This window comes from Tamandua tetradactyla, chromosome 14, assembly GCF_023851605.1.
Source record: "Tamandua tetradactyla isolate mTamTet1 chromosome 14, mTamTet1.pri, whole genome shotgun sequence".
Classification (NCBI taxonomy): domain Eukaryota; kingdom Metazoa; phylum Chordata; class Mammalia; order Pilosa; family Myrmecophagidae; genus Tamandua; species Tamandua tetradactyla.
Window position 1 is genome coordinate 74,231,762 of NC_135340.1, and position 19,575 is coordinate 74,251,336.

General features: G+C 34.5%; 1 protein-coding gene across 3 annotated transcripts in view; it reads right to left on the reverse strand.

Moving 5' to 3' along the window:
- Positions 1-4,000: 4,000 nt before the first annotated feature.
- ADAM10 (ADAM metallopeptidase domain 10) overlaps positions 4,001-19,575 on the reverse strand; it is a 216,527-nt gene continuing 200,952 nt past the window's right edge. For all 3 annotated transcript variants that reach the window (XM_077128032.1, XM_077128033.1, XM_077128034.1), the window contains 2 exons: positions 8,114-8,240; positions 4,001-6,281 (listed from right to left, as the gene is read on the reverse strand). In XM_077128032.1, the coding sequence (XP_076984147.1) occupies positions 6,187-6,281; positions 8,114-8,240 (222 nt within the window). In that variant the 3' untranslated portion in view covers positions 4,001-6,186. The remainder of the gene's footprint in view (positions 6,282-8,113; positions 8,241-19,575) is intronic.

Sequence of the window (19,575 nt, forward strand, 5' to 3'; positions counted from 1 at the left end):
TCAATTTTGCAATTTTTGCTTCATATATTTTGGGACTCTTGTTAGGTACATATATAATTATTACACCTTGCTGGATTGAACTTTTTATCAATATATAACATCTTTCATTTGTCTTTTGTAACCTTTTTTTTGGCTTAAAGTCTATTTATCTGGCAATAACATAGCCACACCAACTCTCTTTTGCTTATTTGTATGGACTATATTTTTCATCCTTTTACTTTCAACCTTTTTGTATCTTTGTATTTAAAATGAGTCCCTTGTAGACAGCATGTAGTTGGATCATGTTTTTTTATTCAGTCTGCCAATATCTGCCTTTAAAGAGGAGAGTTCAAGCCATTTATATTTAAGGTTTCAATGATGAGAAAGGATTTACTTCTGCAATTTAGCTATTTGTTTTCTGTCTCGTATGTTTTCCCCTCATCAATTAATTCATTACTAATTTTTTTTATTCAGTTGATTTTTTTGTAGTGTACCATTTTGATACTTTTTCATTTTCCCTGTTGTTGTTTTCTTGGTGATTATTCCTTTGTGATTACAATTAACCTCTTACACTAATAACAATCTAGCTCAAAGAGTACCAACTTGACTTTAATAATACACAAATACTCTACCCTATATATTTGTCCTTCTCTCTTAATATTGTTATTGTCTCAGATTACATCTTCATACATTGTGTGTACATTAACATAGATTCCTAACTGTCTTACACATTTACCTTTTAAGTCATATAAGGCAGTTTACAAACCAAAGTACTATACAGGACTTTAGTATTTACCTATGTAGTTATATTTACGAATGCTCTTTTTTCTCTTTTCATGCCTTTAAGTTACTTCCAGTGTCCTTTTATCTCAACCTGAAGTACTCCCTTAAGCATTTCTTATAAGTCAGGTCTTCTGGTAATGAATTCCTCCAGTTTTTTGGTTATCTGTAAATGTCTTAATTTCTCCTTCATTTTTGAAGGATAATTTTGCCAGATAAAGAATACTCAGTTAAAAGTTTTTTGTCTTTCAGGACTTTAAACAGGTCATCCCAGTTTTCTGGACCCCATGTTTTTTGATGAGAAATTGGATGTTAATCTCATTGAGCCTTCCTTGCATGTGACAAGCCACTACTTACTGTTTTCAAAATTCTCCCTTTGCTTTTGGATTCTGACAATTTCAGTATAATACACCTTGATCTAGACCTCTTTTAGTTTTTCCTACTTGGAGTTTGTTGAGCATCATGGATATATATATATATATATTCATGTATTTCATCATGTATGGGACGTTTTCACCGTTATTTCTTCAAACACTTTTTCTGCCCCTCTTTCTTATCCTTTTAGGACTCCAATGACGTGTACATTGGAAAACTTGATGGTTTCCCACAGGTCCCTTAGGTTTTGTTCATTTTTCTTCATTCTTTTTTCATTTTTCTCCTCATTAATTTCCTGGTTAATTTTAACTGTTGTTTTCAAGTTTGCTTACCCTTTCTTCTGCTTGTACAAATCCACTATTGAATCTTTCTATAAGTTTTTCACTTCTAAGATTGTACTTCACAGCTCAAGAATTTTAGTTTCTCTTTATAATTTCTATCACTTTATTTTACTCAGATTTTTCTTTATTTCCTTTAGTTCTTTCTCTATGGAATCTTAAGACAGCTAATATAATGTCTTTTACTAATAGTTTCAATATATGAGCTTCCATAGGGATGGTTTGTATCAAATCTTTTTTTTTCCTGAAAACTGTGTCATACTTTATTCTTTCTTCATGTATTTTGCAATTTCTTATTGAGACCTGGACATTCTATTATATTGTTGTAACTGGAAATCTAATCCTCCCATTCCTCCATGAATCCTCAATTTTTTTTTAAATTTTTTTTTAGGGCTGGAGGGATCTGTTTGTGATTATTCCAAACTATTTTGGCTCCCAAACAGGACATACAAAGAGAAGAAAGAAAAAAAGAGGTACCATCTTTTTAACACTCCTCTGCTACTTCAGCCTAAGGAGGGTCAGAAAAATGACCATGTTGCGTGCCGCCCCCTCAGTGATCTAATACAGCTGACTGCAGGGAGCTACCAGCAGTCAGACAACACATTCTCATGTTTTGGAGGACTAAGTCTTTATTGACCATCCTGATAGAAAACAAACTATGCCTGGAACCCAAGTTGCAGTACCCACTGCTGCCTGTCACGTGGTTGGGAGAATGGCACTTATTTTTAATAAAGTTACCAGTTTCTTTATCCAGCTATTCCCTGGATGCTGCAAGTCTTCCACTACATTGCCGGGTCCCAAAATGGTTTATTTGGACTTTTCCTGCCAGTTCAATAGTTGTTTTGGTAGAGGGATTGATTTTTAGAACTTCCTACTCTACCATCTTCCTACAGTTCTCTGCCTTCCCTTTGCTTTTTATAGGAAAGCACAGTTATTCTGGGTAAGCTATAAAATACATGAATTTCTACTAATGTGTATGATATATAAAAATCATATATAAATCTATGTACATAACAAACAAAATAGCAATGCAACACAGAATACAAGGGCTTGCTTTGCATCTTAATAAAAGTAATGGAAAAACTGCAGTTATAATAAATGGAAAAGTGGCTCAAATGAAAGTTAATTAAGAACATAAAATCAAAATTTCTGAAACTGAAGGTGAGCTCTATAGGGCAGACTGATCACCTTTTATTTTTAGGATGGTACTTTTTGGGAAACTATAATTTCTTACAATTTCAGAGACTTTTAAGACAACTTTTTCTGACAGGTGGTTTAAAACTATATCCCGACTTGCTCTAGTTTTGGGAGACCCTACCCCTTAAATCCAGATAATGAATATCTCCTCTTTTACATCTGAAAGTGGCCTGTCCATTTTCTGTCCCCTCTGCTTTGGAGTAATTCATTGATTACACTGATCCTTCTTACACCTTTGATTAGATACAAAGAAGGAGAAGTTAAAGCCTTCTCAAACACAATCACCTACAATTTAACAGTTAGCAAGGATATCAATCCCATCTTTGGAAAAATAATAATAAACAGGTCTTTTTTATTAATAATAATAAACAGTCCTTAAAAGGACTTAAGAGTACAGCAGTTTGCTCAATTTGGATAAATCTTCAGTTTCCACTAATCTGTAAATATGACCAAAAATGAGTATCAAAACCACAAATGACTGATGACACCTCAGAAATCAAAACTGATCAGATACTGCCTTTTCCCCAAATATATCCTAATCTAACTTTATTTTATTGCTTATTTTCTTTGTGAGTTATTCCCTAACGTTAGGAACCAGGAAAAAAAAAGGAAGTGCTCTAAACACTCAAAATTTAAGCATTCAGTTGTAAATAAAATAAATTTGCAACTATCAAATTAATCAATATAGATGGTTTCATGAATAAACAAATTTAAACATAATATAATTTTGTTGCTCCTACATTACTAAAGTAACTTTAAAAAGCATGGCAAGCTTACTCAAGAAATATTATTTATATGGGGTCTCAAAAAAAAATGGGGGCTAATGTATTCTGTGGAGGACACCATTCTGGATTTACACATTCTGATCTCTTTTGCCCAATTCTTTTTCTAGACAACAATGGCGTTCCATGTTCTCATTATCTGCTATGAATTTGGCAAAGCAGGAAAATGTTAGCTCCAAATTTTAAAATATGCTTATGATTAGACTTAAAGTAAATGAGGTGTTTATAATTTAAAATTTTGCAAAATATATATATGTAACATCACAAGTTTCCAAAATAACTCAGCTTGCAGAAAAACACTTGTTCTGGTTAAAAACAATGTAAAGCAGTTGAGATTAGTTAAGTGCATTTAAAATATAAATTTGTGTTTACAAAGATATCTAATCATAAATGTTCTACATGGACTCCGAAAGAGGAATAAATATCTATCCTTCTGTGGGAATAGATACCTTTTCTGCTTAACAATCTCTTCATTAAGTAAGTAAAAGTTGCCTTGTGGGTAAGTTCTTTTGAAGGTTTTCAGAATTCAAAGAGTATGGAACCTTCAAGTTGATTTCATCAAGTCTATTTATTAATGCATTTCAAGTTTCAAAAAACCTTACATCTTTGCACAATACTTTATTTTTTGCAATTTTTAGTAAAAATTTCCAAAGTGAACAAAAAGATACTGTATAAAACACAGTGGACATTAAACTGACAGTAGTATTAGATATTGTTTGTCTTGATCCTTTTGTTTTACCACATCTTGATTTGCAGTGGAAAGAGTTCAGTGCACGTATCTCTTTTCAGAAAACATTTAACTTAAACTCAAAATAAAATAGGGCAGTGTGTATCTGCCAAAACCCTACCACAGGATAACATTACAAGCAAAAAATTTACATGTTCCAAAGTCTACCACACTCAAGAAGTTACTAAGAACTCTTGCAGAATAAAAGTCACCATTTTAGAAATGCAACCCACTTCCAACCTTTGCATGGTCCAAAAACAAAGGCATTTAAATGATTTAAAAGCAATTACATACATACCTACCTACTTGCTTGTTTAGAATTATTTATAGTCTATCTGGGGTTTCATGTACAAAATTTGTCTCTAAATCATGTACAAAAAGCTGTATTTTGAAAAAAGTCATCACATACTGTACAAGTTTACAAGGAAGAGATCCCATTATTTTCTCTAGCATTTTTGGCCTTGCTGGCTTGCGTCACATTATGAGAATGATTGTGTAAACCTTATACTCTTAAGAAAAAAAAAGGAAAAAAAAAAGCCAAAACACAGAAATCTTTTCAACCTTCCCTAAATTTACCTCCTATCTGAAGCCAGGAAAAATCATTAACTGTTTACTTCTAATTTAAGTGATGTAGTTGGAAAACAGAAGCAATAAATATGTCACAAGCTTAAATTTTTTTTTTGTAATGCCCTCTTTCCATGTCCTGCATAGCAATAAGCCTGTTAATACATTAAATGCTTTTGCTTTCTTTCTTTAAAATGCCAATTATTTCTATCTGTTTAAAAAATAAATTTGGAATGGGACATTGTGCTGTTTCACCTTCACTGTTAAAATATTTCAATGGAAAAAATGTGAGAAGGCCCATCTACAATTTCAACTACTAGTTGAGCAAAATTAATCTTAGTGGTTACCAATGATCAGTGATGATATGCTGAAATAACTTCAAATATTTTGATAAAATAAAGACAACTTGTCTTCTTCATGTCAGACAAAAACAAACATAATTGGCATACCTTAGAAATATGGAAAACACAAATAGTAGACTACAAATAAAAAAAAACATTTCATTGACATAATTTCTACCAAAGCATGAACAAAATTTCACCTATCAATTCAAAAATGGAATTGAATTAGAAAGTTAAAGTAAGTAAGCAGAAGTCAGACATTTACATAAAGAACTAATTCTGAAGTAGTATGCTGCATATGTCCAGTTTGCACAACACTTCCTTAACTGTGTTCTTCAGCATAGTCACTCATGTGCTCTTAGCAGCCATTAGAAAAAGAAAAAATGAATATCAGAACCAAGTCCATCATAAGAAAAGGGTAAACTGATTTTCATTTCAGAACTGCCTGTGTAAAGCCTTATAGAATCCTGGACCACTGAATACCACCATTCTCTGTTATCCTGAGTATGTCAGTTAAACAGTAATTTTTTTCATTAAGAGCGGAAAAATTTTATAATACAAAGAAACATCCATATTGCAATTTCTGTTTACAATTGCACACAGAAGTACAGTGTACATAAGAAACATGTCTGCATATAACAAGATATGTACATTGGCAAGGGATGTCTCCAATGTTGAGGTGGTTGAGCCTCCTAGCCTTGATTGGCAGTTGAAAAAACAAAACAAAACAAAAAATATATATATATATATTTCAATTTGTGAGAAAAGTTTATCGAGAGCCAAGTTTGCCTGCAAGTGAAGAAAATGCAGCAATGAAGAACAGGGAACATGGGGCACATAATAATACTCTAAGACTTTGTGCCATTAGGTTAAAAATATCTATCTGAAAACTGGTTTCCTTTTCCAACCCCTACCCCAAATTGGAATTTTCAGGCTTCAAAATTTAAGTATTTCCACCTGGTCTGAGGACATGATCTCTTGCCATTTTTTCTTCAACTGTTATTTGTCAGGGTTTAGTTTGGGGATGATGACTTTATAGGTTTCTCTTTGGAGTGAAGTTTTCCCATTGTAGGCACTAGGAAGAACCAAGGCAAACGCTGCAATTAACGTCTCATATGTCCCATTTGGTAACTCTCCCGGGGCCTCTGGCGCTGGGGTTGCTGAATGGGCTGTGGAGGTCTCCTCCTCTTTAAAGTGCCTATGATTTACAAATAAAAGCAAAATATATTTACCACGTGCTTTTTAATCATTAAAAACTAAGCTGTCATTTTAGAAAGAAATGTTCTAGATGACTACTGTTCAATAGAAATATGAGCCACATAAGCAATTTTAAATTTTCTAGTATCCACAACAAGAAATAAAAGAAACAGGTGAAATTAATATTATATATTTTATTTAACCCAAAATATTATCATTTCAACAGGTAATATAAAGAATTATTAATGAAATATTTTGCATTCTTTTTTCATATAGTCTTCAAAGTCCAGTATGTATTTTATCATTATAGCACATCTCAATTTAGACTAGACTATTTTAAGAGTCTAAGAGCCACAAATATTGGACAGATTAATATAAATGAATATAATGGATTCTGTCCTCTATATTTCCCCATAAGGAAATATAGCTCATATCCCTAGGGAGCTCATATTCCAGAAAATCTTTCAAGGACACAAATATTAAAAAATAATAAGGGTAACATAGCTATTAGAATAGAAAGACCAGCAACTTAATCAGCTGAACATTATTCAAACAATCTAACTACAAGGAATCTTGAATAGGAAGTGAGATCCTGTTGGTTTGTATAAACTGTTAATCTTCTGGGCAGAAGATTAAATAGTATTTGCAAACTCCCCTTGAGGGACTGGGGGAAAAGGTGGAAATATTAAATTTCCACACTGGAAAGACCTGATATTCTCACAGTCATTGGGAACTGCCAATTTGATGGGCCAGGCCCTCAATCTTGGGGCTTGCCCTTATGAAATCTATTCCTGCAAAGGAGAACTAAGCCTACTTACTATTACGCCTAAGAGTTACCATAAGAGAACTTCTTTTATTGCTCAGGTGTAACCTCTCTCTCTAAGCCAACTTGGAAGGTGAACTCACAGTCCCATCCCTATGTGCGACATGACTCCCAGGGATATAAATCTCCCTGACAACATGAAACATGATTCCTGGGGGATAAACCTGAACCTGACATTGTGGGATTGAGAAAGACTTAACCAAGAGAGGGAAGAGAAATAAAACAAAATAGTTTCAGTGGCTGAGAGATTTCAAATAGTGTCAAGAGGTCTTCTGGAGGTTATTTCTTAAGTAGTATACAGATATGCCTTTACAGTTTTTGGTGTACTGGTGTAGCTAGAGGGAAATACCTGAAATTTTTGAACTGTAATCCAGGAGCCTTGACTTCTGAAGATGACTAAATAACTATAGAGTTTTAAGCTGTGACTATGTGATTGTGAAAACCTTGTGACCGACACTCCCTTTACCGAATGTAATAAATAGATGAGTAAGAGAAAAAATAAATAAATAATAATAATGGGGAAAGGAGATATGGGATGTTTGGGGTGCTCTTTTTAACTTTTGCTTTTATTCCTTTTTTCTGGAGTAATGAAAATGTTCAAAAATCTATTGTGATGACAAATGTACAGCTATATGATGATACTGTGAACCACTAACTACAATTTGGATGACTATATGGTATGTGAATATATAATATACATCAATAAAATTGCGTTTTAAAAAAACTAACTGAACTACAATAATAAAAACAATAGAAGATACTAAAACATGAAATAAGAACAAGGAAAATAAAGAAATACAAAGTAACAATCAAAATATTTTAAGACACTCAGGATGTATTATTATCTAATTGACAGGTAGATTGGATTAATAAATAGTATACTTACATACCAACCAAATCTCTCATCTAATAATCCCATTCCTAAAGGGGAAAGTACTGTAAAATCAATTACTAAAGACACCTCTATAATTCAAGTCTGAGTTATATAATCCTCGTTCAAATTTTCTTACCTGGAAGTGGTTTAGGAGGAGGCAACTTTGGATTACTACTTGGAGTATGAACACTGCATATCTTAATAAATCCAGCCATTAACATGATCAGGGCAATTCCCATAAGTAATACTGCCCACCAATATGCCTAAAAATAATTAGAATTTTCCAGTGAAAAACTATAATATATTTTAGAATAGAATACATTATATTTTATTTTTTAAAGGATATTCATTGGTTGGGAGACGTACATACATCATGTACCATATATATGCATGTATATATTAATTTCTTTAAATATTAAAAAAAAGTTTAAAGAAGAAAATGAAAGTCACCCGTAATTCCACCTCTTAGAGAACACCACTCAATTTTATTTTCCTTTCAGACCCTTTTCTACATATAATCACATCCTACACACAAATATATATATGCAAAACTGTGGTCATCCTATTTATAATTTTCCATGCATTATACTGTATTTTCCCATGGTATTAAATATTTCTACTTTGAATATTTTGGTTTTTTTTTTTTTTTTACCTCTTACTCTATAGACTGTTTTGTTTCCTTTTATATTCTCCAATGGCTTAGAAAGCATTGCTTTAAATTTTACTTATAGATGATTTTTAAAATACTCTTTAACCTATATTTCTTTAATTATCAGAGTTGAATGTCTCTTTTTTATTAATTTATATTTTTATAGTGGTAAATTAACCATTTTAACCATTTTTAAGTATACAATTCAGTGGCATTAAATGCACTTAAAATGTGCTACCATCATACCACCTATTACCAAAACCTTTTCATCAGCCTAAATAGAAATTCTGTATCCATGGAGATATAGCAAGCTGTATCCCCATTCCCTAACCCCTGGTATTCTCCAATCTACTTTCCATCCCTATGAATTTGCTTATTCTAGATATGAAATTCTACCTTTTGAGGCCCCTTTTTCCTGTTCTTTTCTCCATTTCATTTGAAATTTGAGACTGAGACTGTTATTAAAATATTTTATGTGATATATATTAGTTTCACCTATCTATCTACCTACCTACCTACTTATCTATCTACCTATCTATTTATCTATCTATCTTCTGTCTACCTATTTACCTACCTACCTACCTACGGTTAATAGCCATTTTTAATAAGAAAAGTAGAAGTATATATACCTTCTAGCAGCACACACAGTTTACCCAGTTTAAGAAGAAGCCACAAACCACTTTTAACTTAAACCACAATAAGCAAATCAATTAGCCAATAATCTCTGAAAAATTACTGTACAATCGTATTTGTGGAAAAATTGTTTCCATTCTTAATAAATTCTATTTTGCATTTCCAAACATTCAAACTTTGTTTCAATATAGTTCATACTAATAAACAATTCACAAATTTTTATACCTTTGACTGTAAACCTTCACATTAGCTTAACACACAGTATTATCATAATACATATATAGTTATTGCTACTTATTGCTAGTAAAACTTCCATTTAAGAGGATTTTCTATGATCTGGGACATTATAATACAGCCTACTACCTCTGTACTATGTAGTTCATCAAGCAATGTAATTATAGTAATAGATGCTACAATAAAAACGTGTGTTGTGCCAAAATACCCAGGCCACTCTCCTGTGTAATAAGCATAAAGCCTCTCCTGTATTTTAAAAAAAAAAAAAAAGATTTTATTTTGGAAATTGCAAGTAGAGTATAAAGAATTTTTTAAAAATCTGAAACCATCTTAGAGTATAGTTATGCCAGGATAAGGCATTGCCATCTCTGACCATTTTAACACATAATTTCTACACACAATGTTTTCTTAGATAACCACAACACAATCATCAAAATCAAGAAAGTAACACTAATATAATATTACTATTTATTTCTCAGACCCCATTCATGTTTTGCCATTTGCCCTAATATTGTTCTTTATAAAAGATCCCATTGAGAATCATATCGTAATATTTAGCTATCATGTTTCTTCAATCTCCTTAAATCTGCAAGTTTTCCAGTCTTTCCTTTGCTTTCATCACCTTGATACTTTTGAAGATTACAGACTATTTATTTTACATTGGAATATCCTTCAATTTGTGTTTGTAAAATCAAAGTTTTATTTGTTGCAGGGTTTCTCACAATATTCTCACAAAACTCCAAAAGGAGAATATAGCATACAGTGTTTTCCAGATTCATTTGACAACCAAATCCATTGAACATCATATGGAACTAGTGTTCTGTGAAGCTCTTAGAAAACAGTGCTATAAATCTCTCATTTATAAAAAGTATCAGATACCTAATACTTGGGTTCATAAAATTAGAGCAAAATATGATCGCAGAAGTTAATTTAAAAATGAAAAAGATTCTTGTTGAAATATTAACTTCTGATAAATCTGAAAAGAGTGGCATGTCAATATGAACAAATGTTATGCAATGAAAGCATGCACTACTGGACATTCAGGACAAATCCATGGAAACTTAAAAATGCATGATTAATCAGTTCCAGAGCATAAGTTCGGGATGTTGCTAATTCACTGTAAAAAGCATTTCACTGAATCCTCAGTACAAAATATAATCACAGCTTTAAAAAAAAAAACAAACAGCCTTTGTGAAAAAAAGCAAACAATTTAAAACTTTAAAATGATAATATACAATAAATAGAGTTTATTAGAAGAAGGCAATTCAAGAGAAATTGACTTATATAACTCACCACATTAATAGTTAAAAAATCACTTATAGTAAATATTTTAAAAATAGGAATGAATGAGTTTTGAAGTACTAAATAATTCAGAGTCATAATTAGAGATAATGAAGAAAAGTGAAAAAATATTTTCAGATGATATGATTTATTATCTAGAGAATCTAAAATATCAGCTAAAAAAATCCACAGATGTGACCTGGTACAAAATGTACTCAGGACAACATAACTTAGGGATCCTCATTAGCAGATTTCTTTTTCTGCAACCTCTATAGTAGACAAGTATACAAATTTCAACTCATTCTTTTTTTTTTTTTTTTTTGCATGTGGCAGGAACTGGGAATTGAACTGGCTCTCTGGAATGGCAGGTGAGAACTCTGCCTGCTGAACCACCATTGCCTACTCTCAGCTCATTCTTATTAGAGATAATCAGAAAAAAAAATTGGATCTGAAGTTGAAAGCAGAGAAGTAAAGAGCCAAGAAATGTCAGAGTTGACAAATGCTAGAAGGAAAATTTGAATCCTAGTGTGATTCCCAGCCTGTGTTCCTTCTACTGCAGCATGGTGCCAGAAGGGATCTTTAATTTAAAAGACATCAATTTTTTAAGCACCAAGCACAGGGGTACAAAAACGATTAACATACTAGGGTTTTAAGGAGACGTAGGATACGTCAATTATTTAATTACTTGGTTTAAAATCCAGATCTTCTGAATCAAATCATTATATATCTAAAAATGACATACTCTAACATGCAAAGCATTATTCTTTGCATGACTAATAAATGGCATTTTAACTCTGGGGACAACTCCAAAATTTTTATTGTAGAATGATATTACAAAAATACCAAAAGGATCATCCCAGGTATGCAAGGATGGTTCAACATAAGAAAATCAATTAATGTAATACACCACATCAACAAATCAAAGCAGAAAAATCACATGATCATCTCAATTGATGCAGAGAAGGCATTTGACAAGATTCAACATCCTTTCCTGTTGAAAACACTTCAAAAGATAGGAATACAAGGGAACTTCCTTAAAATGATAAGAGGGAATATATGAAAAATCCACACGTAATATCATCCTCAATGGGGAAAAATTGAAAACTTTCCCCCTAAGATCAGGAACAAGACAAGGATGTCCACTATCACCACTATTATTCAACATTCTGTTGGAAGTTCTAGCCAAAGCAATTAGACAAGAAAAAGAAATACAAGGCATCAAAATTGGAAAGGAAGAAGTAAAACTATCACTGTTTGCAGACGATATGATACTATACGTCAAAAACCCGGAAAAATCCACAACAAAACTACTAGAGCTAATAAATGAGTACAGCAAAGTAGCAGGCTACAAGATCAACATTCAAAAATCTGTAGCTTTTCTATACACTAGTAATGAACAAGTTGAGGGGGAAATCAAGAAACGAATCCCATTTACAATCGCAACTAAAAGAATAAAATACCTAGGAATAAATTTAACCAAAGAGACAAAAAACCTATATAAAGAAAACTACAAAAAACTGCTAAAAGAAATCACAGAAGACCTAAATAGATGGAAGGGCATACCGTGTTCATGGATTGGAAGACTAAATATAATTAAGATGTCAATCCTACCTAAACTGATCTACAGATTCAATGCAATACCAATCAAAATCCCAACAACCTATTTTTCAGAATTAGAAAAACCAATAAGCAAATTTATCTGGAAGGGCAGGTTGCCCCGAATTGCTAAAAACATCTTGAGGAAAAAAAACGAAGCTGGAGGTCTCGCACTGCCTGACTTTAAGGCATATTATGAAGCCACAGTGGTCAAAACAGCATGGTATTGGCATAAAGATAGATATATCAACCAATGGAATCGAATAGAGTGCTCAAATATAGACCCTCTCATCTATGGACATTTGATCTTTGATAAGGCAGTCAAGCCAACTCACCTGGGACAGAACAGTCTCTTCAATAAATGGTGCCTAGAGAACTGGATATCCATATGTCAAAGAATGAAAGAAGACCCGCATCTCACACCTTATACAAAAGTTAACTCAAAATGGATCAAAGATCTAAACATTAGGTCTAAGACCATAAAACAGTTAGAGGAAAATGTAGGGAGATATCTTATGAATTTTACAACTGGAGGTGGTTTTATGGACCTTAAACCTAAAGCAAGAGCACTGAAGAAGGAAATAAATAAATGGGAACTCCTCAAAATTAAACACTTTTGTGCATCAAAGAACTTCATCAAGAAAGTAGAAAGACAGCCTACACAATGGGAGATAATATTTGGAAATGACATATCAGATAAAGGTCTACTATCCAGAATATATAAAGAGATTGTTCAACTCAACAACAAAAAGACAGCCAACCCAATTACAAAATGGGAAAAAGACTTGAACAGACACCTACCAGAAGAGGAAATACGGATGGCCAAGAGGCACATGAAGAGATGCTCAATGTCCCTGGCCATTAGAGAAATGCAAATCAAAACCACAATGAGATATCATCTCACACCCACCAGAATGGCCATTATCAACAAAACAGAAAATGACAAGTGCTGGAGAGGATGCGGAGAAAGAGGCACACTTATCCACTGTTGGTGGGAATGTCAAATGGTGCAACCACTGTGGAAGGCAGTTTGGCAGTTCCTCAAAAAGCTGAATATAGAATTGCCATATGACCCAGCAATACCATTGCTAGGTATCTACTCAAAGGACTTAAGGGCAAAGACACAAACGGACATTTGCACACCAATGTTTATAGCAGCGTTATTTACAATTGCAAAGAGATGGAAACAGCCAAAATGTCCATCAACAGAAGAATGGCTCAATAAACTGTGGTATATACATACGATGGAATATTATGCAGCTTTAAGACAAGATAAACTTATGAACCATGTAATAACATGGATGGACCTAGAGAATATTATGCTGAGTGAGTCCAGCCAAAAACTAAAGGACAAATACTGTATGGTCCCACTGATGTGAACGGACATTCGAGAATAAACTTGAAATATGTCATTGGTAACAGAGTCCAGCAGGAGTTAGAAACAGGGTAAGATAATGGATAATTGGAGCGGAAGGGATACAGACTGTGCAACAGGACTAGATACAAAAACTCAAAAATGGACAGCACAATAATACCTAATTGTAAAGTAATCATGTTAAAATACTGAATGAAGCTGATCTGAGCTATAGGGTTTTTTTTTTAATTTTTTACTATTATTACTACTTTTATTTCTTTTCTCTATTTTAACATTTTATATCTTTTTCTGTTGTGTTGCTAGTTCCTCTAAACCGATGCAAACGTACTAAGAAACGATGATCATGCATCTATGTGATGATGTTAAGAATTACTGAGTGCATACGTAGAACGGTATGATTTCTAAATGTTGTGTTAATTTCTTTTTTTTCTTTCTTTCTTTCCGTTAATAAAAAAATAAAAATAAAAATAAAATAAATAAATAAATAAAAAAAATACCAAAAGGACTGACAACACACAGACAATATCTTTTGTGCTTTTAAGACATTCTCAATTCTGAATAAAAAAAAAATGTAAGAAATAACTTAAGGAGGGTGGAGGACTGAGGTCAAAGTCAATTTCCAAAACAAACTACATTCAGTTCAGGTATAGCTTATTCCCAGATACATCATTTGCAAGTTTCCTACTGATATTTTAATGTAATCATTTAGCATGACTATTTAAGTAACTTGAAATAGTTATTTAAGTTTAAGTTGTTCCCAGCAATCCTTTAAGAAAATATCAGGTAATTGAACATTTGTACAAGCTAGATAGAGAAATGTGGGCTTGAAAATATTATAGTTTAGTGGATTTATGATGGATGAAAATCCACAATCATTAACAGATCTGCAAAACCCTCTGTATCTGATTTTTCAAATTCAACATTTCCTAATACAGACATGATGAAGATTCCGAAATAATATTGGAAGATCGAGGAAAACCTTTAGAAAATCATCAATTGCTCTTTCATCTCTCTTGTTCAGCAAATCAGAACCCATAGATGGCTAACTGTCATATTGAGTCAAAAGGAGAAGTTAAAAAGCAGGCAGGGGTAAATGGTGTATATATGTGCTCTAATATTGTGCTGCTACAAAAAGGAACGAAGTTGTGAGGCATGCAATGATGTGAATGAGCATGTGGGACATTTGGTGAGGCAAAACAAGCCAGAAACAAAAGAGCAAATAGTGTATGATATCGTTTAGAAAATACTTGTAAGAAAACTGGGGCCTGGACTGTAAGCTCTTACAACAGTTACACTTAGTCTAGAGTGGGAATTACTATTTCCGGAATTTGAGGGGCTGTTCTATACATGTATGACCTGGTATTTAGAGATAAGACCAAAGCTGATCAGGTCAGGATTAAGATAAGTCAGAATAGAGGGGTAAGGAAGACATTGCCTATATTTTAAAACTTCACCTATTCTTTGAGATAAGGAAGAAAGGTTTATTTTGTCCAGAACCTAAATTTTCAGTATCACATAATTAAACTCAACCTGTCTGGACAGATCATTTAAATAACACAAGGAGCCCAGAATAAGAATGAGGGACTTTAATCCCGTATAGTTTAATGTAATGCCTGGATACATTCCAGAGTATATTAAGCAGATAATCAGAAAGTACTGGCAAAGTTCCTTGAGGGATGGGAAAAACAATATGGAATTATTAATCTTTACCACCAGGGAAATACCAGATACTGTGTCAAACATTAGGGACACCCAGATCAATAGGCCAACCCCTTGATCTTGAGGTTTGCTCTCATGAGGCTTATGTATGTAGTGGAGAAGCTTAGCCCACCTATAGGTACGCCCAAGAATCACTTCCTGAGGACCTCTTTTGTTGCTCAGATGTGGCCTCTCTCTCTCTCTAAGTCCAACTCAGCTAATGAATCTACTGCCCTCCCCTCTATGTGGGACACGACATCCAGGGATGAAAGTCTCCCTAGCAGGATGGGAGATGATCCCAGGGATGAATCTGGCCTTGGCACCATGGGAGCAATAATGCCATCCTGACCCAAAGAGGGAAAAGAATTGTAACAAATAAGGTATCAGTGGCTGAGGGGAATTTTTCAAATAGAGTAGAGAGGCTGTTCTGGAGGTCACTCTTACACATGATTCAGTTAGACACTGCTACTATCATAACTTGCCAAACCCAACCAAAACCATTTCTGACAATACTAAAGAACACCTATGGCATTATTTAAAATTCTACAAAGGTTCCATGCACTAGGGTAATTTTTCAGGAACTTACAACCTCCAGATGGGTCCCTGAACAAGATAAGTCCTGAAATGCAGAGGGCCCAGTCTCTCCAGAACATCAACTAGTTCCAACCCCCTATCCCCATAATATCAACAGCCCTTTCCAACATGAAAAAGTTAGAATGGGCAGAGCCCAAATACCCCTAAAGAGGGAGAGAAAGATTAGAGGTAATGGTGGAATAATAGAGAAAAGGTCAGGTTTAACAAGTGAAGTAGAATGTTGATTTTTTTTATAGTCTCCAGTACCTTAGAGCAGCTAGAAATAAACAAAAAATCGTGGAATTGTAGCCCATACAAAACTCTGAAATCTGTTCTACAACTAATTGCTGCAATGTACTTTGAAATTTATTGCTCTTTTGTATATGTTATTTTTCACAAAAAAAAAGAAAAAAAAAAAGAGGGCAGTACAATGGTGACTCAGTGGCAGTATTCTTACTTGGCATGCCAGAGACCCAGGTTTGATTCCAGGAACCTGCACATGCCAAAAAAAAGAGAGATGGAAGAATATAATAGAGAAGATGTGATTTAACAAATGAATATGACACTGAATCAATATATTGATATTTGTTTGGTCTCCAGTGTCTTGGAGCAGCTAGAAGAAAAAATGAAAATAGTGGAACTATAACTCATACCAAACTTTAAGATCTGTTGTATAACTACTTGTTAAAATGCACTTGGGAAGATGGCAGCTTAACAATGTGTGCATTTTAGTTCATCCTCCAAAACAACTACTAAATAACCAGAAACAGTACAGAATAGCTCCCAGAGCCACGATAGTGACCCGACACACAGCATACCCCAGTCTGAACCAGCTGGACCGGCTGCGAGCACCCCCCAGAACCGTGAGTTCCCAAAGCTGCGGTGGCCAGCACCCCTCCCCCACAGGCCGCTTCCCAGAGGGGAAAGGAAAAGACTTTACCAGTAGCAGGGGCTGAGCACAACCAAACACCAATTGTGGCATTAATTAACAAATTCTGACTACTAAAAATAGGCCCCCAGCTTAGGTGAACCTGATCAAAGCGGAGGTTGCTCATTTTTGCCCCGGCACCAAGGGGGCAGGACTGACAGAAAAAGGGGAGAGGAAAAAAAACAAGGAAACAGAGGTTTTTGTGGCTGTGTATCTACAAAGGCTTGACTGCCTCTGGATACAGTGGCAGGACTTTTCAGGCTGCAACTGCCCCAGGCATAGGCAGAAGTGAGCTCTTTTGGGGCTTATCTGGAGCTTGTGCCTTCCCCAGGGGAGGGCTGAAGCCCCACCCAGATGGAATCCCTCCATCATGGAATTCAGACACCAGGGCTTGGTAATTTGAAGCCATTAAAACCAGCCTACAACCTCTCCTCTGTCTCCACGATGCCCCCAGCAGGGAGAGTCTGCCAAAGTTAAAGGTACCACATCATCTTATGCTGGTGGGACCTGCAGTCAGACAAGCGCCACATACTGGGCAGGATAAGAAAAACAGAGCCCAGAGACTTCACAGGAAAGTTTTTCAACCTGCTGGGTCTCACCCTCAGGGAAAACCAACGCAGGTGACTCTTTCCTCCTGATAGGAGGCCAGTTTGGTCTGGGAAAATCTGTCTGGGGTCTATAATATCTAAGTATACCCTCTTAAGTGTGTGTGGGGGAAAGGTACCACACAAGCAGGGCAAGAAACAAGAAAACACGAACTGAAAAATTCTCCTCTGTTAAACAAAACTTAAGTTAAAGGTTCAGATAAAGTTGAACGGAATGTCAAAGAACAGATAGACAACAAATTCATCCAGCAAGAAAACCCTAGATAAAAGAAGTGAAAGCAATCTCCAGAATAAACTAATTAAGGTAATTAAATGCCTAGACACCAGCAAAAAATAACAAATCACACTAGGAAAACTGAAGATATGGCCCAGTCAAAGGAACAAACCAACAATTCAAATGACATACTGGAGCTGAAACAATTAATGCAGAACGTACAAACAGACATGGAAAACCTCATCAAAAACCAAATCAATGAATTGAGGGAGGATATAAGAAGGCAAGGAAAGAACAAAAAGAAGAAACCGAAAGTCTGAAAAACAAATCACAGAACTTATGGGAATAAAAGACACAGTAGAAGAGATGAAAAAAACAATGGAAACCTACAATGGTAGATTTCGAGAGACAGAACGTAGGATTTCTGAGCTGGAGGACGGAACATCTGAAATCCAACAAGAAACAGAAACTATAGGAAAAAAAATGGAAAAATATGAGCAGGGACTCAGGGAATTGAAAGACAATGTAAAGCGCATGAATATACGTGTTGTGGGTGTCCCAGAAGGAGAAGAGAAGGGAAAAGGAGGAGAAAAACTAATGGAGGAAATTATCACTGAAAATTTCCCAACTCTTATGACAGACTTAAAATTACAGATCCAAGAAGTGCAGCGTACCCCAAAGAGAACAGATCCAAATAGACATACTCCAAGACATTTAATAATCAGAATGTCCAAGGTCAAAGAGAAAGAGAGGATCTTGAAAGCAGCAAGAGAAAAGCAATCCATCACATACATGGAAAGCCCAATAAGACTATATGCAGATCTCTCAGCAGAAACCATGGAAGCGAGAAGACAATGGGATAATACATTTAAATTATTAAAAGAGAAAAACTGCCAACCAAGAATTCTATATCCAGCAAAATTGTCCTTCAAAAATGAGGGAGAAATTAAAACATTCTCAGACAAAAAACCACTGAGAGAATTTGTGACCAAGAGACCAGCTCTGCAAGAAATACTAAAGGGAACACTGGAGACAGATACAAAGACAGAAGAGAGAGGTGTGGAGAAGAGTATAGAAAGGAAGACTATGAGTAAAGGTAAAAAGAAGGAGAATTAGATATGACATATAAAATCCAGAAGGCAAAATAGTAGAAGAAAGTACTACCCATGCAGTAATAACACTGAATGGTAATGGATTAAACTCTCCAATCAAAAGACATAGACTGGCAGAATGGATTAAAAAACAGGACCCTGTCTCTACTCAAAGGACACGAGGCCAAGGACACAAATGGACATTTACACACCAATGTTTATGGCAGCATTATTAACAATTACCAAGAGATGGAAACAGCCAAAATGTCCACCAACAGAGAGTTGGCTAAACAAACTGTGACATTTACATAAGATGGAATATTATGCAGCTGTAAGACAGAATAAAGTTATGAAGTATCTAACAACATGAATGGACCTTAAGGACATTATGCTGAGTGTGATTAGCCAGAAACAAAAGGTAAATACTGGTCTCACTGGTCTCACTGATATGAACTGACATTAGTGAATAAAGTGGGAATATTTCCTTGATAACAGAGACCATCAGGAGATAGAAATAGGGTAAGATATCGGGTAATTGGAACTGAAGGGATACAGATTGTGCAACAGGACTGAATATAAAAACTCAGAAATGGACAGCACAATATTACCTAACTGTAACACAATTATGTTAAAACACTGAATGAAGCTGCATATGAGAATGATAGAGGGAGGAGGGCTGGGGCATAAATGAAATCACAAAGAAAGATAGACGATAAAGATT